This window comes from Oratosquilla oratoria, chromosome 40, assembly GCF_046742065.1.
Source record: "Oratosquilla oratoria isolate Oo_2021 chromosome 40, ASM4674206v1, whole genome shotgun sequence".
NCBI lineage: Eukaryota > Metazoa > Arthropoda > Malacostraca > Stomatopoda > Squillidae > Oratosquilla > Oratosquilla oratoria.
The window spans coordinates 8,082,210-8,109,809 of NC_134816.1; the positions used below are offsets into that span (position 1 = coordinate 8,082,210).

The following is a 27,600-nucleotide window of genomic DNA, read 5'->3' on the forward strand; positions in this document are numbered from 1 at the left end:
ATCTAAAGCACCCTTGAAAACTCTATTAAACATTAACACCACTGGAGATTTACCAGTGGAAGAATTGATGGTTCTTCTGTAATTATATAGGAATCTACATACTCTGGTTTGCATATCTCCTTTCTGAAACTTTTCTAATCCCTCTTTGAATGTTCTGCTAATCCATTCAAGGATGGATGATAAGGTGCTGGTGTTACATGTCTAATGCCATTTTTTCTTAGAAACTCCTACATTTCATTAGAAACTAGATTATCCATGTCTGGGGTATTAGCTGCATGTTGTTATGGCAAAGTAGCATGCAGTTGATACTTTAGGGTCTATATGGGGCACCCCTATGGACCAGAGCCACACATCATTTTGTCTGTGATAGAGGAGGACTCTGCTCATAGAGAAATGATTAAACTTTTATTATACTGCTACTGTCCCTCTATTATGCTGTCCCCCAACCCCTTGTTGCTGTCCTGTACCATTTCTCTGAATTTCATTTCTTTGTTTTGCCTACCCTGTGGTGGAGGAAAAGAATATTGCCACCAAGTATTTCCACTTGGACTGTAAGAGGCGAGAAAAATGGAATGGGGATTGGGACCAGGCATCCTTCTCCCTGTAGCCCCACAGGGGACATTCCTAAAAAAGTAAAGGCATAAGAGGGTCTAGGAGTTTTCCGGCCAGCACCCTAAGGTTTGGGTCTTTTAATGTGCGTGGATGTGGTACAGATGAGAGTATAAGGGAAGAGATAGGTAGTATGTTTGTGAGAAGAAAGATGGATGTGTTGGCTTTGAGTGAAACTAAGTTGAGCGGGAAGGGCAATTGTGAGTTTGGGAGTGTAAGTGGGAGGTTCTCAGGAGTGAAGAGAGGGGAAGGGAGAGAAGAGGTGGCTATACTAATAAGTGAAGAGATAGGTAAACGTGTAGTGGAGTGGAAGGAGGTTTCCTCAAGGATAATGTGGATGAAAGTGAAGCTGGGAAAGGAGATGTGGGTTTTTAAAAGTGCATATGGGCCTGGTAGTGAGAAGAGTGTAGAAGAAAGGGAGGCTTTTTGGATAGATTTAAATGAGTGCATAGAGGATTTGGGAGGAATGTCAATGTAATAGTATTGGGAGTCCTTAATGTTAGGGTAGGAAATAAACCAATTGATGGAGTGGTTGGGAAATGTAAAGTTCCAGGAAAGAATCGTAGGGGAGAGTTGATGGTGGAGGTGTGTCTAGAAAGAGAGTTGATGATAGCAAATACAGTGTTTCAGAAGAAAGCCAAGCATAAGTACACATGGGAGAGGGTGGTGAATGAAAGGGTGGTAGATAGAGTGTTAATGAACTATGTGGTGGTAGACAGGAATATAATAGGAAGAGTTAACCACTTCCATACGGTGACGCCTACGTAGGCGTCATGAGGAGCAAGTGGGTATGCGATGATGCCGACGTCGGCGTCTTGATTATATTTATTGTAATCGTACCTGCATGACCCTCATTCTCTCTAAACTGGCTTCATCATATTTTCTATGGTTATCAAAATTCACGGGTGAAAGAGAACGAGTGATTGAGCAGTGACTTTATTTTTTATAATGCGATTATTATGATGCAACATTGCACACCTGGCAGCTAATGCTGCCAGACGTGCGATGTCCCCCGGGGTGAAGTGGTTAAGGATGTACTTGTGCTAAGGGGAGAAAGTGGGGGAGTATCAGATCATTTTTTGGTGGCAGGTAAGTTGAGAGTGGAGGATAGATGGAGAAAGAGGAAAAGGATAAAAGGTAGGGAGGTGCTTAGAGTGGACTCTTTAAATGAAAAGAAAAAGGATAAGGAGTACAAGAAGAAACTGAGAGAGGAGTGAAGGATAGAGTAGAACTAGGAGTAGAGGAGGAATGGGGATGGGTCAAGGAGGGAGTCACAAAGTGTGCAAAGATAGTGTGTGGAACAAGAAGGACGGGAAGAAATAGAAGGTAGGGTAGTGAGTGGTGGGATGAGGAAACAAAGAAGGTTGTAGAAGAGAAGAAGCAAGCTTTCACAGATTGGCTACAAAAAAGGACGACGGAGTCATATGAGAGGTACAAAGAAAAGAAAAGAGAGGTAAAGCACAAGGTAAAGGAGGCAAAGAGGAGAGCAGATGTGAAATGGGGTAAGAGTATGACAGAAAATTCTGAAAGTAATAAAAAGATGTTTTGGAAAGAAATTAATAGAGGAAGAGGAGGCGAATCAAGTAGAGAAGAAAAGGTAAAAGGTGCAGATGGAGAGATGATAATGGAAGAGAAGACAGTAAGGGGAAGATGGGCAGGGTATTTGAGGGAGTTGCTAAATGTAAAGGAGGCTGGGGAGGGAAAGATATTTGCAGTGGGAAGTGCTAAGAAAATGACCATGATGAGTGAGGAAAATGGAGGAAAAATAAGGAAGATGAAGTGAAGGTAGTTGTTAAGATGATGAGAGCAGAATGTCTAAAAAAAAAAAAAAAGAGGTACAGTGATGGTGGATTGGCTGGTGAGGTTATTTAATGTTTGCTGGAGAGGGGGTAGAGTACCAGAGGACTGGAGGAATGCCTGTATAGTTCCACTTTGCAAGGGAAAAGTGGACAAGTGTGAATGTAGTAGTTTCAGAGCAATTAGCTTAACTCGTCCTGTATGCAATTAGGTCTCAAAAGACCCCTTTTAAAACCGAATATCTAGCCATCCTGGTCAATCTTACCGATTTTGCCTAAACTTGCTTAAATGCCTTATACTACCCACCCACAGGTCCCCATAAAATAGTAAGGTCCAATCACCTTGGTTTGGCCACAATAATCCTTCGAAGTTGTAAATGTGGCAGTCGCCGACAATCGCGGTGGAGGGGAGGAGAGGGAGGACGGGGCGTGGGGGATGTGTTTTTGGCGTCGGGTATGCGAGTTCATTTAGTATTATAAGTTATTGGCACTGTATTATGATTATGACAGTGGAAACACTATGGAAACACTTTGTATGGCTTATAAATACTTCAATCTTATCATACAATAATGCAGGAAGCAGTAGGAAACACCATAATATTGGATATACGCACGTACGCATCACTTACGCACAATAATAAAACTACGCTTATCGGTCTTTCCTAGACTTATTATTATTATTATTGTGGTGAAAGAGCATGAATGAATGTTGCATAGTGTGCCTGGATGGTTGGTATGGACGTGAAGTGATTTGTAACGTGTGAGTGATGCGTGAGTCGGAGCGAATGTGTTTCCAGGAAAACTTATACATTTCCGCCCATAAAAACTCCTGGGGGACGTAGTAGCTCCTACACCAGATTCTTTGGTATGAGCTGTAGTTTTGGCTATACCAGGGGCAATACTTGAACTTCCTTTCGTCGCCCTCCCTCGTCCTCTTTGGGGCCTCGAAGGTCAAGTGTAGACCTCCTCCTCACTCTCAATGCTATACACACTTTTAACACTTTTTTGGGAGCGCGATAGGGTGCGTAACGTACCCTTCGAAAGCGAGGCTCACACTGACTGTGCTTGCCTGAGTGGCAGGCTACAGAGCCAGAGGTGTGGGGGAGGGATAGGTCTACAACACTACCAATTTTCACAAGGGTATCAATTACAGCGCATTTGTGGTACGTCCGTGAACATCGTGTCACTCCGGTGGCTTATCAGTATTCCCCGGTAAAGCCACTCCGGTGGCTTATCGGACTTTACAGGTTAAGTGTAGTTGGGAAGGCTTATGGGAGGATCTTGATTGAGAGGATTAGGAGAGGAATAGAGGGAATAATTGGTGAGGAACAGTGTGGATTTAGGACAGGTATAGGTTGCGTTGATCAGATTTTTGTGGTAAGACAAATATATGAGAGAGCTATAGGAAAGGGGAAGGATGAGTTTTGGGTTTTTATGGATCTGGAAAAGGCTTATGACAGGGTAGACAGGAAGGCACTGTGGGAGGTATTGCAGATATACAGGATAGGAGGAAAGCTTCTAGGAGCTGTCAAGAGTTTTTACAAGAGTAGTAGAGCATGTGTCAGGATTAGAAATGGAGAGAGTGAGTGGTTCGAGGTAAAAGGTGGGACTTCGTCTGGGATGTGTTATGTCGCCCTGGTTGTTCAACTTATACATGGATGGGGTAGTACGAGAGTTAATGCAAGGGTGGTGGGTCAGGGATTGGAGATGGTTAAAGAGAATGGAAAAAAGTGGGAGGTGAACTTGCTATTGTTTGTGGACGACACTGCGTTTCTAGCAGAATCAGAGGAGGTGATTGAGGAAGTTGATGGCAGAGTTTGGGAGAGTGTGTGAAAGGAGAAAGTTGAAGATAAATGTGGGTAAATGTAAGGTGATGAGATGTACAGTACAAGGGGTGAAAGTGGCAGCAGACTGGAAGTGAGCATTAAGGGAGAGCGACTGGAGAAACTGGATAGTTTTAGATACTTGGGTGCAAATGTGGTAGGAAAAGGGGGAGTGGAGGTGGAGGTAGAATGTAGATTGAGAGAAGTGAGTTAATGCCTTGGGGGATTAAAAAGTGTAATGAGGAATAGACATTTGGGACATTTGTATGAAGGAGTGATTGTGCCAACAACACTGCATGGGGCAGAAACATGGAACATAAAAGAGGAAGAGAGAAGGAGTTTGAATGTATTCGAGATGAGGTGCCTGAGAAGTATGATGGGGTTTAGGCTGGATAAATGAGAAATGAGGTGGTGAAGAGGAGAACAGGGGTGGTAAGGGAATTGGGAGATAGGGTAGATGAAAAAGTATTAGGATGGTTTGGACACATGGAATGAATAAGTGAAGAAAGACTAGTAAAAGAGGTATGGAAGGCAGATGTGGAGGGAGTGAACATGAGGGGGTGACCTAGGATGAGGTATGGATGGGGTGAAGGGGGCTTTGGGGAAGAGGGGAATGTCTGTTGAGGAAGGACGGGAGAGGACAGAAGACAGGGGTGAATGGAGAATTGTTGTATATGGATGATGTTGTGATGCATAACGTGGAATGGGTGGGGGGATGGGGGGGGTGAAGTAGTATGTGTGAGAAAAATTTGACGCAGCCCAAAGGGATTTCTCCCCCATCTTCTCCTTTTCTGCACGAGGGGGCGGGGGCGGGGGGGATTCCAATTTAATGAAGCAGCCTTGCTGTGGATGTGCTGTGTCTTGCGACACTGGCTCTGACCCAGGGAAGTGAACAAGATACAGGGATGACCCGTCATCCAGGATGTGCTAAGATAAGAGGGAGGGTGGAGAGGAGTGGAGTGTATTTAGGGATGGAATGGGTGGGAATGGTTTTTATGCCTTTTTCTTTTTGGCTACCTCCCATGTAAGGGGGAAAAAGCCTTGGTATATGTATGTATGTATCTGAGATCATAATATCCAGAATCCTGTAGTTAGCTAATGACTCTCTTAAATGTCTTATAGTTACTGTTGAAGTTGTAGCAGTAGCAAAATGAACATCTAAGAACTTACTGTGGGAATATACATTCATGAGGAAATATTTCTCTTCAATAGGTCCAGCATAGTCTAAATGCAATCTTGAAATAGTTTACCAGTGTTAAGCCAAGACAATATTGGAGCTTTGAGATTCTTAGTTTTTAAAACAAATACTACAATTCTTAGTGATTTCTCCAATGTCTTGATCTATCTTTGGCCACCATCTCCTATTCCTAGCTTCAGCTTTCATTGTATTTACCTAGTTGTATTATACGGGAAGGGAGCTATGCTTGTGGTGATCCGTCTTTATATCTTTCTGTATCAAGTTTTTTCTTAAAATCTAGTGTTTGCACACACTGTTTCCTTGTCTAATTTGTTTCAGGTATCTATCACTCTATGTGGGAAGCTATCTTTTTTCAGATCTCTTCTGTAATTATCTTTTTTTAGTTTCTTTTCATGTCCTCTTGTTTTTCCATTATCCCATTTCAATAAATTATTCTTATCTAAGATTTCCATTCCTTTCATAATTCTAGAGATAGTAGGCCTCCTCTTTCCCTTCTTTGTTCCAGAGTTGGTACTGTAATTCTAATTTGGACAGTCTTTGTTCATATGTCATTTTGGAAAGTGTTGGTGCCAGTTTTGTTGTTGCTCTTTGCATTCTTTCTAATCTTTTTATAGTCTTTTTATTAGTGTAGTTATTTATTTTATTTATTATTTTTTTTTTTATCATTTCCTCATCCAAATAGACAAATGCCATTTTTATTTGCCTCAATAAATTGTACGTTTCTCCGACTATTTTATTAATATGTTTGTCTGGTGTCATGTATTTGCTGATCATCACTCCAAGGTCTTTTTCCGAGTTTACTTTTTTGACCTCTTCTTCACCAATTTTATAATCTCTCAGTATTCTGTTTTTGCTTTTTCCAAATTCCATTGTACTACATTTCTTGATATTGAATTTCACTTCCCACTTTTGAGTCCATTTCCAGATCTTATCCAAGTCTTGTAATGAGTTGCAATCCTCCTCCATTCTTACTTTCTATAGTATTTTTGCGTCATTTGCAAAAAAAATTCATATAACACTCTAATCTTTCATCCATGTCATTTATGTATATGGCAAACATGATCGGGGTCAGTACTGATCCCTGCAGGACACCACTTATCATTTCTTCCCAATTTGAGAATTTATCTCTAATTACTACTCTCATTTTCCTCTCAGTTTGGAAGTCTTTCATCCATTCCAATAATTTTCCTCTGATACCACCTATGGACTATATTTTCCTTATTAGTTTCTTGTGTGGTACCTTATCAAATGGTTTAACACTACCTTTTAAATTCACAGGAATCAATACTCTGTTTCTATACAAAATTACATCATTATGCAGAGACAATTCCCCTTTCACAGCAGTATATTCTAGCAAAGAGACATATGCTCTTTTGACTATCCCAATACAGGATCCTTATTGATCATCTTGCTAATCACCTAAAAAGAAATATCATCAAAATCAGTTGTCTCTACTACTTTTAGATATTCAGCTGGTGTACCAGACATCCATCATCTAGGGGTAATCTACTCAGTACATTAGCAATTGTATTTTCTTTCCCTGGTTTATGAATCAAATAGAAATAATTTTTCACTCTAACCAGCCTAATAACCCCTACCATTCTTCTCGAACATTTTATCTCAAACACACCAAGTACAAAAAAATATATAACAAAACTTGAAAGAATACAAAGAGCAATTACAAAATTGGCACCAACACTCTCAGAACTATCATATGAAGAGAGACTAGCAAAACTTGAGCTACAGACATTAGAGCAAAGAAGAGAGAGGAGATTTGATAACTATTTATAGAATCATGAAAGGCACAGAAACTATTGATAGAGAGGATCTAATAAAATGGGATGATAGAAATACAAGAGGACATGGAAAGAAAATCAAGAAAGACAGTTATAGAAGAGATCTAAAAAAAGAACAGCTTTCCCCACAGAGTAATAGACATTTGGAAACAAGTTAGATGAGAAAGTGGTGTGTGCAAAAACAATACATGAATTTAAAAACAGTTTAGATAAAATGAGATATGAAGATGGGACACCATGAGCATAGCTCCCCTCCCTGTAAAATACAACTAGGTAAATACATAAGAACAATCAAAGTGGCTTTTACATACCTGGATGAAGAAATGGTGAAGAAAATACTAGTTACCTTGATAAGACCAAGATTGGAATATGCAGCAACGATGTGGTCACCAAGTACAAAAAAATGTTTAACAAAACTTGAAAGAATACAAAGAGCAATTACAAAACTAGCACTAACACTCTCAGAACTATCATATGAAGAGAGACTAACAAAACTTTAACTACAGACATTAGAACAAAAAAGAGAGAGAGGAGACTTGATAACTATTTATAGAATCATGAAAGGCATAGAAACTATTGACAGAGAGGATCTAATAAAATGGGATAGTAGAAATACAAGAGGACACGGAAAGAAAATAAAGAAAGACAGTTATAGAAGGGACCTGAAAAAGAACAGATTTCCCCACAGAGTAATAGACATCTGGAACAAATTGGACGAAAAAGTGGTGTGTGCAAAAACAATTCATGAATTTAAAAACAGTTTAGATAAAATGAGATATGAAGACGGGACACCATGAGCATAGCTCCCCTTCCCGTAAAATACAACTAGGTAAATACATGTAAAACAAAACTTGAAAGAATATATAGAGCAATAACAAAACTAGCACCAATACTCTCAGAACTATCATATGAAGAGAGACTAACAAAACTTGAACTACAGACATTAGAACAAAAAAGAGAGAAAGGAGACTTGATAATTATTTATAGAATCATGAAAGGCATAGAAACTACTGATAGAGAGGATCTAATAAAATGGGATAGTAGAAATACAAGAGGACATGGAAAGAAAATCAAGAAAACAGTTATAGAAGGGACCTGAAAAAGAACAGCTTTCCCCACAGAGTAATAGACGTCTGGAACAAATTGGACGAAAAAGTGGTATGTGCAAAAACAATTCATTAATTTAAAAACAGTTTAGATAAAATGAGATATGAAGACAGGACACCACGAGCATAGCTCCCCTTCCCGTAAAATACAACTAGGTAAATACATACACCATGAGCATAGCCCCCCTTCTCATAAAATACAACTAGGTAAATACATTTAAACTATTTTTCTCATCCTCTCTTATGTTCCATGTTTCTGCCCCATACAGTGCCGTCGGCATAATCACCCCCTCATACAATCTCCTCTTAGTATCCATTCCCAAATGTCTATTTCTCATTACACTTTTCAATCCCCAATGGCATTTCTTGCTTCTCTCAATCTACATTCCACCTCCATTCCTCCTTTTCCCACCACATTCACCCCCAAGTATCTAAAACTATCCACTTCCTCCAGTCTTTTTCCCTTAATACTCATTTCCAATTTGATACCATCCTCTCCACTTGTACATCTCATGACCATACTTTTACTCACATTTATCTTCAACAAGAACTCTGCTTTTCTCTTCCAAGCAAGTCTAACAAGGGTTTATGATCTGTTCTAGCAACAGATCTTCTACCAAGTAAAAAATACCTGACTCTTTTAACATCAAACATGTGTGGTAATTATTACTGGGAACATAAGTGCTTACCTCGGTTCAGTGATTTCCCTCAAAGTATTAATTTCTTTCAATTCAGGAGCCTTTCCTGAAACTTCGAACCACTCCTATCGTAACTTTAAATAAGATACAATTAAACTCCCCTCCCTTTTATTTATTGAATCTATGAAGTAATTTTAGTTTAAAAATTGGGAAACTTTGAGAATTTGCTTAAGGTAAAAGTTAACCCGTGGCTTTGAGCTTTTTTTTCGAACAAGTAAAAGTCCCACCAAATACGGCCTCTATCATCGGCCTGGCAGAATACCCAGAGCTCTGGTACTAGTCTGACCACTCTTGAAACCAGTCAGCAAGGGACCTTCTTACATCTTCTCATAAGAATCCTTCAAGTTCTACATCATTTCAGACCGATTGTCTGAGAACGCTACCAAGTAAGTTTTCAGACATTCTTGTATTTGCTAAACCTTAATTACCATAGTTTTAATTTTCTCAAACAATCGGTTAATTCTTTCAAACTTAGAGTCAATTTTCTCTAATTTGAGAATTTAATATTTAGTATATAAATTTGACTTCTTTTTAGCAGTTGATTTTGACTTTAGATTATTTTCCCCTTATGTCGTAAGCTGCTATCTAGCGCTTTATTATTTAAAGTTACGATAGGTGGTTATGAGGTCCGGTTTCTTGATGTTTTTTCCTACCGAGTTTGTTCGGATTCTTGGTAATTTCCTCGTTTGAGGCCCTTATTTTCTCTTTGAGGGAAAGTTACCGGCAAGAGGGGGCACTATTATAACCATATTCTTTCAAAGTTTATCAAATTCTCTTTGAACTTGGTGGTCTCTATTGTTTAAAATCAGGGTTTCCCTTGCCTTGTCTGCTCTTTACAGTTTAGAAAAATTTGTATTTACATATTATCTAGATGAAATTACTCTAAGATAAATCTTATTGGTTGGACACCAGATAGTTTTCGGTACAATAGTCCTACATTTTGAGTTGGGGTTGTTTGGGGTTGTTGTTTCAAATGGCTAGCGACGAAAAGTCATTTTCTGAGTCCGAGGACTTAAAAAAAAGTCCGAAGACAAAGAGTTTATCTCAAAGGACATAGAGGCTCTTGAAATTTTTTAACTCCAATCTTTATCGCTAATAGTCCTTGACGGCATGTTATGTCAGATTGAAAATTTCCTAACAGAAATACAAAATTTTGACGAAGAGATTTATACTCCCTGAAGAAGGAAGGGACGAGGACATGGAAAAGTCCAGGGCTTACCACCTGTCCATCCTTCTAGAATTGTCTCCTTTTAAGGAACGGAGACAAGAATCAAAGGGAGTTCTTGACTCTAAAGTTGATGAATCTAGCAGGTCCACTGGAGTTTAGTCTGTAAAACTTCCTCTCCCTCCTATTGTTCTTCTACACTTTCAGAACAATTCACACAATCCCTTTGCCTATTTCAATTTTAAAAGGGGTTTTCTGAATGCCATTGCTGGTATCCCCAATCTGACTAATAGTCAGAAATTAATTTATTTAAAGGGATATCTCAGAGGGGAGGCTTTTCACTTAGTGGAGAATTTACCAGTGGATGATTCGAATTATGACACAGCGTTCCTTCTTCTTGATGAGTTGTTTTTTAATAAGGAGGAGATCATGGACAAGGTGTTGATTTCTATTATTAATGCACCTGAGGTCTCCAAGTTAAAGGACCTAGAAAGTTACATTAGGTCTGTTGATTCCAAACTACAAGACCTTAAGGGGATTGGAGTTGACTTTACTAAGGCTGGAAGCGAGGGCCTCCTTTTGATCAGTAAATTGATTCTAAATAAATTACCTAAATTTTTCTTGATTGAATTGTCTCGGGTGATTGATTCAACTTACCCCAATTTGAATCAGCTTAAAAAAGTTTATCAATCAGTTTTAGTTACACTTAAAATGGGATCTGATGACCTCAGTGTCAAACCCAAATGAAGTGATACTACCAGCTCCCTTGCCTTCAAGGAAAAATCCTTGAAAAAAAAGGGATTTCTCCCTGTCTTCTTTTCTGCATGAGGGGACAGAGAGGGGGGCTTGCCAATTTAATGAAGTGGTATTGCTGTGGAAATGCTGTCTTGTGGCACTGATTCTGACCCAGCGCAATGGACAAGATGCAGGGGTGACCCGTCATCCAGGAGGTGCCAAGATGAGAGGGAGGGAAGAGGGTAGAGAGGAGTGAAGTATGTAGGGGATGGAATGGGTGGGAGTGGTTTCTATGCCTTTGTTTTTTTGGCTACCTCCCTTGTAAGGAGGAAAAAGCCTTTGGTATATGTATGTGTGTGTGTGTATATAAATATATATATATATATGTGTTGAGACATTCTGACAGGTTGACGTAAGCGGAGTAGAAAACACAGGAGTCTTAGTCTTGAGTTTATTCCTCACTAGTTTTGCAGGTATGCTTTTTCAAAGGAATGGTGTATTATTATCATTATTATTTTTGTTACTGTTATCACTGTTACAATTATTATTAATATTTTCATTGTTATTATTAGTGTTGTCATCATATTTACCACTTGTTAAACTTTATCATTATTATTACATTTGCCACAATGAATACGTAATGTTCACACTTGTCACCAACTATGGTAACACGGGGAGGTAGTGAGGTCCACCTCATGTATAAAATGCTCACAGCCTGTTTGTACACCATTCCTTCGAAAAAGCATACCTGTAAAACTAGTCAGGAATAAACTCAAGACTAAGACTCCTGTGTTTCCTACTCTGCTTATGTCATATATATATATATATATACACTATTCAAACACCTCATTATATCATACAAGCACAACCATTTGAAATTTAGAAAAACAGTAGCATACAGCTCAAACATATGTAACATACTTTCACCTGTATTAGACAATACAACTACAGAAAAACATATTCACACTTAAATCACAAAAGCTTTTCAAAACAGACCACTAAACTCAATACCTCACCAAACCCCTCCATGACATCCCGACCTCACAGGAAATTCCCTCTCAAAAGGAAACAAGAACCACACTAGCATGCCTGCATTTAGGACTCCATCCAGCTTCATGACAATACTAGCACAGATTAAGCCTGGCCACAATATTAAACTGCCTTAGGTGTAACTATTCTACAAAGAACACTGAGCATATCATCCTACACTGTCCTACACTAACTGTCCCGAGACAGTAATACAATATTTCTTCCTTGAGTGACTGTGGGATCCATTGGTCTCCATTAAGAGAGACATGGGTCACCACTTTGATTGATTTACTAATACTTTATGTAACAATTGAGAATAGAATGAATGAATGAATGGTGTCTTAACCTTTTCAATACAAGTCAGATATTCACGTGCACATCAAGTTGCCTGATGTACAATGATGCATCACAACACACACATTGCAAAATATAGTTACTACTGTTATACTTGTTCTCTTTCACCCTGAATATATATAATGTCACAGAAAATGTGATCAAGCCTGTTCATAGAATATGGTGGTCACTTAGCTACTACAAAATGAATATAATCAGGATGCTAATACCAGCACCCTTGTATACCCCACTTGCAGCTCATGATGTATACATAGATGTCATCATATTCATGAGGTTAATCCATAAAGCATAGGTTCATCCTTCAGTTATACACTCATATGAGTTGGGATTTCACATAAAAAGTACATCATTGATCTAAAAGAATTAGTTGAAAATCTAATGCACTCACTTAATGAAATATTATGTTTATCATTTGGTAAATGGAATTTTACAGCATCCCATATCAATAAAGAAACAGTATATTTATCAAAATAAAAATATATATAAGTTAATATTTTTCTTTTCACTGATAACTGATAATCTATTTCAGATGAGGGGTGATCTCTGGGTAAAAGGGGCTATTCATTATTATAGAATTAGTGCTACATTTTTATTCTTTTCTTATTTTGTAACCCAAAACTCCCAATCCCATACAGCTGCCTTTGCCTCCTTGCGTTCCATTCTACTAGTGGAACTGCTTGGCCTTGAGAAACTCACAAATGCCTTTGGTCTTCTGCTCTTGTTTCAAGGAATTGCAGCTGTCTTTGGAGGTCCCATAGCAGGTAAGTTTATTCTAAAATCCTGGGGAGTCTGTTCATTCTAAATATGTTATTGTTGCATCTTCTGGTATTATATAAACACTGTTAAATATATCATTGTAGATATATTCATAGAAACACACATTATAAATAACAAGGGCATACACTCCAGACAACTTTACACAATAATAGGATAAACAGGACTGCTTGTCATGATGTCCAGGTATCTATACCCAGCAGTGACATTCTGGAATATTCCTGATGGCATCTTGTAATTACAACTGTACTCATACAATTAATGGAACATTCAAGAGTAATTAATTACATACAAGAAAAATCACAACATATATGATGAACACTATCCATGTGTGATGACATACATGTCTACAACACCTCCAACCCTAGCTTGAGGTTTATTTCAAGTGTGAATGACCCCTGTAGGGATTTATCCATTCGTTGTGCATTTGGACCTTTGTGGATGTTCTGAGTTGTACTCAGAATATAGCTTTTCTGAAGAGAGTGATAGCTGCATTTCTTCTGCAGGTGACATATATTTGCAGTAGGTGTCATATCCATCTTGTTTGCTGTAGTCTCACATATCGTTTCCATACCCATTCCTTCACATATTATTTAATTTTCCAGTGAGATGCATTGTGGTCATAACTGATCCATGTATCAATGCCAAGTTGGTCCTCAAGGGGTCACACATATGTTGGCTATGGTCGTGCCTTTGCTTTTAATGACAATTGTAGAAGCTCAGCACGGTTTCTGGTGATGTCATGGCCTAAAAGAAAGGGCATAGACCGGAGCATCAACATTATAGATTGGATTCACTCTTGCAATGGCTTGTTTCTGTGACTTGGCTGCATCTTTTTTCTATTTGCCTTGAAGAATGCATGCAGGCAATGGCAGCAGATTGTGGATCTTTGTTTAAATTTGTCGCAAGTTCACTTTAGTAAGAATCTGCTGGAGTTTAGAGTACAATGGCACTGCACCATAAACATCTGCTCATCTTAGTGGAAAACTAGACTTTCTTAAAGCTTACTAGAAGATTTGGATGAGTTATTCTGCTGATCTAGTTGTTGTACAACCCTTGCACAACCCTTGAAATTCTTCTGAAAAGAAGGCTGAAAGATTGTCCATAACCAGCATATGAGGATATCTGAAGTGAGTGAAGTCCAACTCCAGTAGATCAACTGTCATATTAGCTGAGAATAACTGCATTGCATGAATGCAGGGATACTTAGAGTATGTATCTGTCAGAACAAGTCATTTAATTCCGAGAAAGTTCATTGCATGGTCTAAATGTAGCAGGTTCCATGGTTCTCTGGAAGCATCCATAAGAATTTTGGTGCTCACTGTGTATGTAGTCGTGGCAGGTTGCTTTGATGTCCTTATCAATATTGGGCCAGTAAACTGCACTTCTGGCAAGTTATTTCATCCATTGCATGCCAAAATGTCCAAGATGAAGTTGTTCTAGAACTTGTTGATGAATAGTAACCATTGGCTTACTTTCATCAAACTGTGTAGGTTTTCCTATTCCTTAGGACAATTCCATAATCATATGCCTTTTTTAGGTGTTTTTGGATGGTGAAAGGTGTACAGGTTTTGCAGAATATTAATGACTGGTGCTTGAACTACACTTCAAAATTTTCATAATCTTTGAGGCATCCCTGCTGTGGCTGCTACAGATTTAGGATTCTATAAAAAAGATTCTACAACATTGATCATGCAACTGCTTGTCAGCTTTATTATAACTTAAGCTCTACATTGCAGGACTTTAGAGCATCCAATGCTTTGCCCACAGAGATTCTGATCTGTTTTGTGGCTGCTTGTCCCAGTAGGTTTAAATTCAGTATCTCTGTAACAATGAAGCAAGTATCATACTCATTGTTGGACCTGCACATTGGAGCTAGAAGATTGATGTTCCCTTAAAAGGCAAACCATACCTGCTAACCAATTCACATTTGCATGGAGGCTTATCTAATGCAGGTTGTCCCAATTCACTCTAGGTATTTGTAGATATAAAATTACCTGTAGTTGCTATATGAATTTCCATTAGGTATCTCTAACCTTTGATTTGGGAGTAGGACACTTGCCCCTTGGACTGCCCCTTAGGACAAATGCGCCAGACAACTGCCCCCAGTACAATTGCCCCGAATGGTGGTGGTAGTGGAGTTGGTGGTGATGGTGATGCTGGTGATAGTAGTGGAGTTGGTGGCAGTGGTGTTAGTGATGGTGGTGGAGTTAGCAATGGTGGTGATGGTGGTGACTGTGGAGTTGGTGGTGATGGTGGTGACTGTGGAGTTGGTAGTGGTAGTGATGGCATTGGTAGAGGTGGTGATGGCTTTGGTGATGGTGGTGATGCAGGTTTATGGTGGTGGAGTTGGTGGTAATGGGGGTAGTGATGGTGGTAGTGGAGTTGATGATGGTGGAGTTGGTAATGGTGGTGTTGGATGTGGTGATGGAGGTGATGGTGGTAGTGGAGTTGGTGGTGATGGTGGAGTTGGTGATGGTGGTGATGGCATTGGTGATGATGCAGATGATGGTGGCAGAGTTAATGGTGGTGATGGTGATAGTGGAGTTAGTGGTGGTGGTGTTTGTAGTGGCGGTGATGCTGGTGATGGTGGTAGTGATGTTGGTGATGGTGGTAGCGATGGTGATGATGGAGCTAGTGGTGGTGATGGTGGTAGTGGAGTTGGTGGTGGTGGATTCAGTAGTGGTGATGGATGGGTCTATCACCAAATAGTTTAATGGTTACCTTTGCCCTTTTGTTTGTAACCAATATAGCAATGAATCTAATGCCTTGTTAGCCCTATTTCCAGTACTAATGTGCAATCCTACATTGAATACACTGGACTTTGAGATATTGAAATGCATTTGTCATTTCTGTGAGAAGTCAGTCTAATTAGGATGGAATTTCTTCTGGCTAATTATTATTACATTTTGGAGAGGTGTTGTCCTTGAGGGGGGCATTTGGCCTAAAGCTCTTTGATTTTGATGTGCACTTCCATTTTCGGCAGTGGTACGGGTTGAGCATTAATTGCTTTGATGAAATTTATACATTTTACACCTTGCCTATATGCTTTCTTTGTACCAGATAATTTCTTGTGGTATACTGCTTTTAAGTTACCATTCATGTTGCAGTAGTTACAAGTGACATCCTTCTAATGATGCTCATTGACTTGTGGTAGATCTTGCTGCACTGGTAACATGCCCATTACAGATCTGAACCACCTGATTTTGAATTCAATGAGTTTTGCTGCATTCTTTCATTTTGTTGCCTGTCTTGATTGTTGAACCATAGACAGTTTCTTTGGCTACTTTGCCAGCATCCTCAGTTTTGATAGTAATTTCAATAACATGGGCAAAATCCAGTTCATCATCTTTGATTTTGGACAAAACTTTCAGAATGGTTCTCATTGTTTACTGGGCAGATGAAGTGTGTGTGAAGTGTTTCATCCTGAAGGTGCTTTATTAATGCAGCATCACATGTTGCAGTGTCTTGGTGTATGGGAAATACAATTTCTTGGATTATTTCACCTGATTGCATTAAAGTCACTTAAGAATTTGAAATATTTGCATATGAGAAATCACTTTGGGTCCAACTGTTCTTTCATGAATGTCATGATTTTGCCCAGTGACAGACTGTTGATGTCTTTTAGTGGTGACTGCTGTGCCATAAGATTTATCAATAGTTTATATGTAGTAGCTGATTGATTTGCCAGAAATACTTGTGCCTTTTTGTTGTCTGGAAAGGAAGGTAATGACACTGTTAAATGTGAAGAAACTAGCATAATAATCCATCCACAATTCTGCAGTTGAGTTGAAAGGTGAAAAGCTTGGAGTCAGTGTTGTCACAGCTGTTGCAAGTCATGTGGGTGTACTGGATGTTATCTGATGAAGCATTTGTTCAAAACAAGCAAGGTCCTCATCTTGTTAAGTTTCTATCTTTTTTAATATTTCCTGTTGGAATTGCCACTGCATCTACTGCTGCTGCTTTGGCTGCTGCTGTATTAGCTTGATGAACTCTGGTATTTCCCCATCAGTCCATAGTTGAAAAACTTCTACATAGCGTTGACAGGATCTTACTGCACCAGTAAATCTATGTTGTATCTCCAGGGATAACTGTTGATTATAATATCAGATATACTCACAGTAACACAAACTATGAAGTACATTCCAGATAACTTTACACAACATTAGGAAAAGCAGGACTCTCTATCCGTCATTATATGTGGGTGTTTATACCAATTAGTGACATCATGTAACTAATAGATGACCCAAGAATTATTAAGAATGTACAGCAAGCAAAACCACAATTGAATTTTATAATTAACATTATCCATGTGTGATGACATGTCACCTACATATGTCTTTGGATACATTTATGTCATCCCTTTCACTGTGACTGCCCTTTATAAAGATTCTTTTAGTTATAATGCCATGTAGTACTTACTTCCATAAATATGTAAAGCTGAACATGAGGAGTATAAGGAATTCTGAATTGTGAATTAATCAATCACTGAATCATTTATCCCAGTTTTCTCTTACTGGAGACCTGCAGCCCCAAGGAAGTTGGCTGTGGTTTCTCTAATCAATCCTAAATAAATGATCAATCTATATTTTTCTTCCACATGGGAACAGGTGCATTCTACGATTCAACAAAGACATACAACATGACTTTCTGGGTATTTGGCAGCATCTTTGCTCTATCAGGAATTATTTGTGTACCTCTGCGGTGGCTCAAGCGCTGGGAGGACAGGAGATTGCAAAAGAAGCAAGAAGAATACAACCAGGCTTAAAGAGTGGAAATGAAGTAATTGTCAGTTCACATATGAATGTGGATTACAGAAGGATTGGGTAAACCAGCTTCTGTCATAGGGGAGGGCTGCCAACCCTTCAGACCTTGAGGTCACCTGGAACTTTAGTGTTCTGGACTAGTGATATGCATGTTAGTGGACACATCAGTGGAAAGAGGCTGCACTTTACATGTCATAATCTTTTAACACAATAAAGCTCAACTATTCTATATGGAACTTCATTTTGTAATTTAGGAATTTTATATTATATTGGATGCATCTACCATTTAGAGTCATAAGAAACATACATTATGAAAAAATCCTATTGAAGAAATATGCAGCTCGCATTTTTCTATTCACAGAAAATGTTGTATTTAAAGTGTTAGATTATCATTATAACCTTCTAAAGTGAAAAGTTTCTGATATATGTGTGGATATGCAAATGAGTGCATACACCAATGATAACACATATATGCACTGTATAGTGTAGAGGTATGAATGATTGTGTCACACCAATGTGGGGACAAAATAAGTGAAATCCACACATAAATACTTGGCATACATGTTAAGAAATGCTCTTGTCATATCAATAATGCAAATGTCATTCTGTATTGCATAACTTGTGATGTAACAAGAACCAGTGACTTGTGATGCCTATTTTAAGTAACCATCAAACAATATGCAAAAGGCAAAATATATGTACCATATATATTTAATGTTCATAGACAAGTCATGTATATTAGCTATGTACTGTATGCACTTTCATGTGCAGCCCGTGTAAGCACATATACACAACACACATACACACAAACACTCTAATTGGGATGAAGTGATTAGTGGAGTTCTACAAGGAACAGTTCTGGCCCCAATAATATTTGCTAAATATTTATTAATGGTATGGATAAAGAAACTGAAAGTTATATGAGCTTCTTTGCGGACGATGCAAAATTGTTGAAAAAAGTGAACACTATAGAAGTTAGTGAGTCACTTCAGAGTGATCTCAATAAAGTATGGGAATGGAGTAGGAAGTGGGAGATGGAATTCAATATTAAGAATGTAGTATAATGGAATTTGGAAAAAGCAAAAAAAGAATAGTGGGATCATATCAATTGGTAGAGGAAGAAATTGAAAAAGTAGAAAATGAGAAGGACCTGGGAGTCATTATTATGAATAATATGTCCCCTGAGAAACATACTGTATAAACAAATTTTTTGGAGAAACTTATAATCTAATAAGAACAATCAAAGTGGCATTTACATACCTGGACAAAGAAATGGAGAAGAAAATACTGGTCACTTTGATAAGACCAAGATTGGAGTATGCAGCGACAACATGGTCACCAAGTACAAAAAAAATGTATAAGAAAACTTGAAAAAATACAAAGAGCAATTATGAAATTGGCACCAACACTCTCAGAACTATCATATGACAAGAGGCTGGCAAAACTTGAGCTACAGACATTAGAGCAAAGAAGAGAGAGGAGACTTGATAACTATATATAGAATCACGAAAGGCATAGAAACTATTGATAGAGAGGATCTAATAAAATGGAATAGTAGAGATACAAAAGGACATGGAAAGAAAATTAAAAAAGATAGTTATAGAAGAGACCTAAGAAATAACAGCTTTCCCCACAGGATAATAGATATTTGGAACAAGTTAGATGAGAATGTGGTGTGTGCAAAAACGATACACGAATTTAAAAACAGTCTCAATCAGTGGTTCTCATTAGGGGTGAAATTCACCCCCAGGGGGGAATTTTGGGTTTTCTGGGGGTGAATTGTGACCACATAAAGTTTACGGAGTGAGGAAAGCAAATATAGGCTCTGGCCTATCTGGCCTGTCACCTGGGCTGGAATTATACCTGTGCTGACCCAGGTTAATCTTAGGATTAGAAAAATGTTACGCTGTGCGATAATACCAGCATATTATTTAGAATGCACCTTTTGAAACAGGCAATCTTGGAAAGGAGGGGGGGAATGACATTCTGGCAAATGGTGAAAGGGGTGCATGAGCCAAGCAAGGCTGAGAACCCCTGGTCTAGATAAAACAAGATATGAAGACGGGACACCACGAGCATAGATCCCCTTCCCATAAAATACAACTAGGTAAATACACACACAAGGAGGGGGAGAATTATTTCTGACCAGGAAAGACTTAAATGTGACAAAATTAGCAGAAGGAAAAAACAATGTAGAATCAATTATGGTAAAAGTAGAAAGCAACCACATGAAAAGTAGAAAATTTGTAGTGGTGTATATAACCCCCAAAACACAGGCCTGAACAGAACATGATCATTCCAGATTGTTGGAAGATACTAAGCATGAACTGACTGATATGCTGAAAGAAAGAGGAAATGCAGTAATTATGGGTGATTTTAACTCAAAAGAAATATGTTAGGAAGAAATGACAGTAGAGGGTGGAGAAGACATAAGGGGCAGCATGCTACTTGATATGACCATTGAATACACAATGACTCAGTGGATAAAGGAAAATACCAGATACAGAAACAATGAGGAACCTTCGAGACTGGATTCAATACTTATGTCAGAACCTCAAATTGTAGACAGAATAGATTACAAAACACCAATAGGAAAGAGTGACCATGTACTAATAAAATTTGAATTAAAAGAGCAAATAGACCTAAGAGGAAATAAGAAACATAGAATAGGAAGACCAATGTACAACAAAACATATTGTGAGAAACTTAAAAAAAAAATTCGTAATGCAAATTGGAAAAAATCCCAAAAGAAAGAAACAAGGATGGAAGAGAAATGGAATATACTAAAAGAAATTTATAATGAGGGAGTGAACAAATATGTACCACAACAAAAGCAAGAAAGAGCATACATAAAGAACTGGTACAACAAAAAATGTAGTGAAGCTATGGATAAAAGAGACAAAGCCTGGAAAAAATGGAAAAAAAGGACAAAAAAATGAGTAAATGGCAAACATACATCAAACTAAGAAATGATTATGTTAAAATATGCAGAGAAGAAAAGAGAAATTATGAAAAAGAAATAATAGAAAAATGCAAGGAACAACCTAAACTATTTTACAAATATGTGAATGGTAAACTAAGAAAACAAACAAAAAATAGAAAAGCTGCACCAAGGAAGTCATGAATATACAGAAGAACAAGAAATGGCAGAAATTATGAGCAACCATTTCAAATCAGTATTCACAATTGAGAACTCACCTAACTGTGAGGGAATAGAGACAGAAATCCCCCTCCCCCAATGAAAGAAATAACTGTAACAAAGAAGGAAATCGGCAACCATATAAAAAACCTTGATGTCAGAAAATCGCATGGTCCAGATGGAATTGCAATTTAGATACTGAAAGAATGCATAGAGTTAACAGATAAAATATATAATATAATCAAATGCTCGCTCAAAGAAGGAAATGTACCACAAGACTGGAAAAATGCAAACATTGCACCAATATACAAAGGACGAAACAAGGAAAATCCAACTAACTAGACTGGTCTCCCTAACAAGCACAGTAGCAAAAATATGTGAAAAAGTGATCAAAAGTAGATGGGTTAAACACCTGGAAGAAAAAAACTATACTGAACCCAGATCAATTTGGATTTAGGCAAGGAAGATCATGCACAATAAACCTGATCTGCTTCTATTCAAGACTAATAGATATAATACAAGAGTTGGATGGACGGGCAGACTGTGCCTCTAGACCTACAAAAAGCATCTGATAAGGTACCACACAAGAAATTAATAAGAAAAATAGAATGAATAGGTGGCATTGGGGGTAAATCATTGGAATGGATGGAGGACTTCCTGACTGGGAGAAAAATGAGGGTAGTAATTAGAGACAAATACTCGAAATGGGAAGAAATAATAAGTGGTGTCCCACAGGGGTTGTGCTGGCTCCAATCATGTTTGCCATATATATATATAAATGACATGGATGAAGGAATTGAATGTTATATGAATTTCATTGCAAATGATGCAAAAATACTAAAGAAAGTAAGAACAGAAGAGGACTGTGATTCATTACAATCAGACCTGGACAAAATCTGGAAATGTACTAAAAAGTGGGAAGTGAACTTCAATATAAAGAAATGTAGCATAATGGAGTTTGGAAAAAGTAAAAATAGAATTTCAAAATAATATAAAATTGTTGAAGAAGAAATCAAAAGAGTGTACTCGGAAAGGGACTGTGGAGTAATAATCAGCAAAGACATGACACCAGATAAACATATAAACAAAATAGTCGGAGAAAGCTTCAACCTATTAAGGTCAATGAAAGTGGCATTTGACTATTTGGATGAAGAAATTATTAAAGAAATATTAGTTACATTGATGTGAGTGATGAGTGAGGAGAATGGAGGAGAAATAAGGAAGGATGAGGTGAAGGCAGTTGTTAAGATGATGAAAGCAGGTAAGGCACCTGGTCTGGATGGATGCCATGCAGAATGTCTGAAAAAGGGAGGTACAGTGATGGTGGACTGGCTGGTGAGGTTATTTAATGTTTGCTGGAGAGAGGGTAGAGGGCCGGAGGACTGGAGGAGTGCCTGTATAGTTCCTCTTTACAAGGGAAAAGGGGACAAGTGTGAATGTAGTAGTTTCAGAGGGATTAGCTTGTTAAGTGTAGTTGGGAAGGCTTATGGGAGGATCTTGATTGAGAGGATTAGGAGAGGAACAGAAGGAGTAATTGGTGAGGAACAGTGTGGATTTAGGACAGGTAGAGGTTGTGTAGATCAGATCTTTGTGGTAAGACAGATATGTGAGAAAGTTATAGGAAAGGGGAAGGATGTTTTTTGGGCTTTTATGGATCTGGAAAAGGCTTATGATAGGGTAGACAGAAAGGCACTGTGGGAGGTTGTGCAGATATACGGGATAGGAGGAAAGCTTCTAGGAGCTGTCAAGACTTTTTATGAGAGTAGTAGAGCTTGTGTCAGGATTAGAAATGGAGAGAGTGAGTGGTTCGAGGTAAAGGTGGGACTTCGTCATGGATGCGTTATGTCGCCCTGGCTGTTCAACTTATACATGAATGGGGTGGTGCGAGAGGTAAATGCAAGGGTAGTGGGCAAGGGATTGGAGATGGTTAAAGAAAATGGAGAAAAGTGGGAGGTGAGCCAGCTGTTGTTTGTGGACGACACTGCGCTTGTGGCAGGATCGGAGGAGGGATTGAGGAAGTTGGTGGCAGAGTTTGGGAGAGTATGTGATAGAAGAAAGCTAAAGATAAATGTGGGTAAAAGTAAGGTGATGAGATGTACAAGGGGTGAAAGTGGCAGTAGACTGGAAGTGAGCATTAAGGGAAAGCAACTGGAGGAAGTGGATAGTTTTAGATACTTGGGTGCAAATGTGGCAGGAAAAGGTGGAGGTAGAATGTAGATTGAGAGAAGTGAATAAATGCCTTGGTGGATTAAAAAGTGTAATGAGGAATAGACATTTGGGAATGGATGCTAAGAGGAGACTGTATGAAGGAGTGATTGTGCCAACAGCACTGTATGGGGCAGAAACATGGAACATAAGAGAGGAGAGAAGGAGTTTGAATGTGTTTGAGATGAGGTGTCTAAGAAGTATGATGAAGGTTACTAGGCTAGATAGAGTGAGAAATGAGGAGGTGAGGAAGAGAACGGGGCTGGAAAAGGAGCTGGGAGATAGGGTTGATGAAAGAATATTAGGATGGTTTGGACACATGGAAAGAATGAGTGAAGAAAGACTAGTAAAAGAGGTATGGAAGGCAGATGTGGAGGGAGTGAACATGAGGGGACATCCTAGGATGAGGTGGATGGATGGGGTGAAGCGGGCTTTGGGGAAGAGGGGAATGTCTGTTGAGGAAGGACGGGAGAGGACAGAAGATAGGGGTGGATGGAGAATGGTTGTATATGGATGATGTTGTGATTGCATGAGGGAGAATGGGCAGGGGGATGGGGGGTGAGGTATGTGTGAGCAAAATTTGACGCAGCCTGAAGGGATTTCTCCCCGTCCTCTCCTTTTGAGCAATGGGGGGACGGAGAGAGGGGGTCGCCGATTTAATGAAGCGGCCTTGCTGTGGATGTGCTGTGTCTTGCGACACTGCTTCTGACCCAGGGCAGTGGACAAGGTGCAGGGATTACCCGTCATCCAGGAGGTGCTCAGATAAGAGGGAGGGTGGAGGGGTGTGGAGTGTATTCAGGGATGGAATGGGTGGAAATGATTTTATGCCTTTTCCTTTTTGGCTACTTCCCATGTAAGGGGGAATGGTATATGTAAGTTACATTGATTAGACCATAACTGGAATATGCAGTGACACGATGGACACCCAGTACTAAAAAGAATATAAGGAAATTAGAAAGAATACAGAGAGCAATGACAAAGTATGCACAAGCTCTTTCCAAATTATCATAAGAACAAAGATTATCCAAATTGGAACTACCAGCACTGGAGCAAAGAGAAAGAGGTTATCTACTGACTATAGAACCGTAAAAGGAATGAAAATCCTTGATAGGAATGATTCACTATAAAATGACAATGGAAAAACAAGAGATCTGAAAAAATAGCTTCCCACACAGAGTGCTGGATATCTGGAATAACTTAGATAAAGAAACAGTGTGTGCAAATACTATTCAAGATTTTAAGAAACTTGATGCTGAAAGATACAAAGACAGGTCACCACAAGCATAGCTCCCTTCCCATATAATACAACTAGGTAAATACATACACAGCTTTCCACACAAAGTGGTGGATGTCTGGAACAAATTGGATGAAACAATGGTGTGTACAAACACCATACATGGATTTAAGAACAAACTAGATGTTGCAAGATACAAAGACGGGACACCATGAGCATAGCTCCCCTTCCCATAGAATTGAAGTAGGTAAATAAATACACACAATACAACAAAGGAAGGAAACCTGGTTTGTATTGAATTGGAGGGGAGAAATTGTGGGTGTCCAAACTAAAATATCTGTAGTGCTAGTTAAATGGAATAAGATGTAATAAGCAAAAAATAAATACTGTAAAGGAATAATAATAATGAATATATATATATATATATATATATATATATATATTTATATGTATATATATATATTTATATGTATATGTATATATATATATGTATATGTATATTATATATATATATATATATATATATATATATATATATATATGAAGGAAAACAACGAAAAGTTTGACCCGAACGACGACTTGACAGCAATCATCTAGAGGTGCCACGCCGAAATACGATGTAAACAATAGATTCGTAATACCAGCGATCCACGCGATTTTATGACCATTCGTTCTCAGGATTCGGTAAGTACGAAAGAAGGAGTTTAGGTCCAATCTTAGATATAGCAATAGAAATGAGAACAAAAAAATGGTGGGAGAATGAAATCATGGATTTAAGGAAAGAAATTGTTGAACTAATGGATTGCTTAGCGCAAGCTAACATTGAAATTTTTGACCTAAGGTAAACTAATTCTGAACTAAGAACCGAACTTAAGAAAATGAAAAATTATATAAGAGAGGTGAAGCGTGAAAATTAAAAGAAGAAAATTATACTACCTAAAAAATGAAGTAAATAACAAAATACAAGAAATACTGAAAGAGTTGAAGAAAACTTAGGTGAGGAAAGTATCCAAAAGGTTAAGAAATGGAAGGAAAACATAGAAAAAAAAATGCCTATAGAGAAATAGCCCATCAAAAAATGCAGGAAAATGCAAAAGACACAATTATCCAAGTTATTAATGAAAAAGCAAATTGGGTCAGAGATGCAGTGGATAGGAAAAATATATATTGTGATATATGGACTAAAAGAAAAACAGGGCCTGGCGAGGTACATAAGAGAAAAAGAAGAAAAAGAAACAGCAATAGCAATCCTAAAAGAAATTCAGGATGTAGAGATAGACATCGATGATGTGTATAGATTTGGTCATTATTCTAAGGAAAGAAATCGACCCCTAAAGATAAAACTAAGTTCACAAATGGTAGTAGAAGACATATTTGAAAAAAGTTGGCAAAGAATGAACATTACAATAAGGTATGGATAAAAAGAGAAATGAGTATTGAGGAATTAGAAAAAGAGAAGACACTAAGAGATGAAGCTAGAAAAAAAAAAAAAATCCAAGAGAACGGAGACCGAAAGCAAGGAATTCTATTGGAGAGTATCGACATGAGACTGAGAAAATTGTACATCAGAATGAGCGAAACAAAAACAGAAAAAATAATGGAGAAAGGAAAAAACTAAAAGTGGCCTATACTAACATCGACGGATTAATATCAGGACTGAATGAACTTAATGACTACCTGTTAAAAGAAAATCCAGACATAATGGGAATTGTGGAGACTAAATTAAGGGGTGCAATACCACCTATCAGTGTTGAACAAGGGCTATACAATTACTGTATTAAAACAGAGACGAAAAACAGGGAGGAGGAATTGAATGTGACAAAAATTGCGGAGGGCAAAGGTAATGTAGAACTGATCATGATAAAAGTCGAACACACGAACATGAAAAGTAGAAAGTTAGTGGTGACTTATGTGCCCCCAAAAACAAACGCTTGGAAAGAGAACGAGCATATGAAATTGCTAGAAGATACAAGGCATTCATTAAATGAGATACTAATGGGCGGAGGTAACCTAGTAATTATTGGGGACTTTAACTGCAGGGAAATTTGTTGGGAGGACATGACAGTGAAAGGCGGAGAAGACTTGTGGGGTAATGTATTACTGGACATGACCATGGAATATACAATGACACAGTGGGTCAGTGAAAATACCAGGTACAGAAATAATGAGGAGCCGTCGAGACTAGATTCAATATTTACAACAGAACCTGAAATTGTGGATAAAATCCAATACAAGACACCAATTGGGAAGAGTGACCATATATTTATTGACACAAAACTAAAGGAAGAAATATACATTGAGAGAACCGGAAAGCATAGGAAAGGAAGATTGATGTACAACAAAACGGACTTTGGAAAACTAAAAAAAAAATCTTCAGAGTGCAAATTGGGAAAATTTTACATGGAAGAGACAAAAATGGAAAAGAAATGGGATATCTTGATGGATAATTATAATGAAGGAGTGAATAGGCACGTACCAAAACAGAAGCTAGTGAGAGTGTACATTAAATACTGGTTCAACAGAAGATGCAGTGAGGCAAAAGATAGAAGAAACAGAGCTTGAAAAAGATGGAGAAAAAAAAACTGGAAAATGGCAAATATAAATAAACTATAGAAATGAGTATGTAAAAGTGCGAAGAGAAGAAAAAGGGAACTATGAAAAAGACATTATAGACAAATGCAAAGAGCAACCCAAACTCTTCTATAGATATGTGAATAGTAAACATAAAAATAAACAGGAAATGGTGAAACTACGCCAAGGAAATATAGACTACACAGATCTAGAAATGGCCGAAGTCATGAATAAACACTATAAGTCTGTTTTCACTAGAGAGAAAGCACAATATTAGGACGAAGGAAATGAAGTGCGATCTCCCCCCCCCATGAGCGAGATAATAATAATAAATTAAAAAAGAAAGAAATAATGGAACATTTATCAAACCTTGATGTCAGGAAATCGCACGGTCCGAATGGAATTGCAGATTTGATTCTAAAAGAATGCAAAGAAGAACTAATGGACAAAATACATAATGTGATAAGTTGCTTATCAAAAAATACCAAAAGACTGGAAAATTGCTAACATTGTACCAATATATAAAGGAGGAAACAAAGAAGAACCAACTATAGACCGGTCTCACTAACAAGCACGATAGCCAAAATTTGTGAGAAAATTAT

The 27,600-nt window shown here is 38.1% G+C and overlaps 1 protein-coding gene across 8 annotated transcripts in view; it reads left to right on the forward strand.

Moving 5' to 3' along the window:
• The window catches only part of LOC143020629 (monocarboxylate transporter 9), a 541,387-nt gene extending 517,782 nt beyond the window's left edge, over positions 1–23,605 (forward strand). For 6 of the 8 annotated variants that reach the window (XM_076177112.1, XM_076177115.1, XM_076177114.1 and 3 more), the window contains 2 exons: positions 12,945–13,070; positions 17,694–23,603. In XM_076177112.1, the coding sequence (XP_076033227.1) occupies positions 12,945–13,070; positions 17,694–17,851 (284 nt within the window). In that variant the 3' untranslated portion in view covers positions 17,852–23,603. Of the gene's footprint in view, positions 1–12,944; positions 13,071–17,693 lie in introns of all 8 variants that reach the window. The other 2 variants (XM_076177110.1, XM_076177111.1) reach the window with 1 other exon arrangement.
• The last annotated feature ends 3,995 nt before the right edge of the window (positions 23,606–27,600 follow it).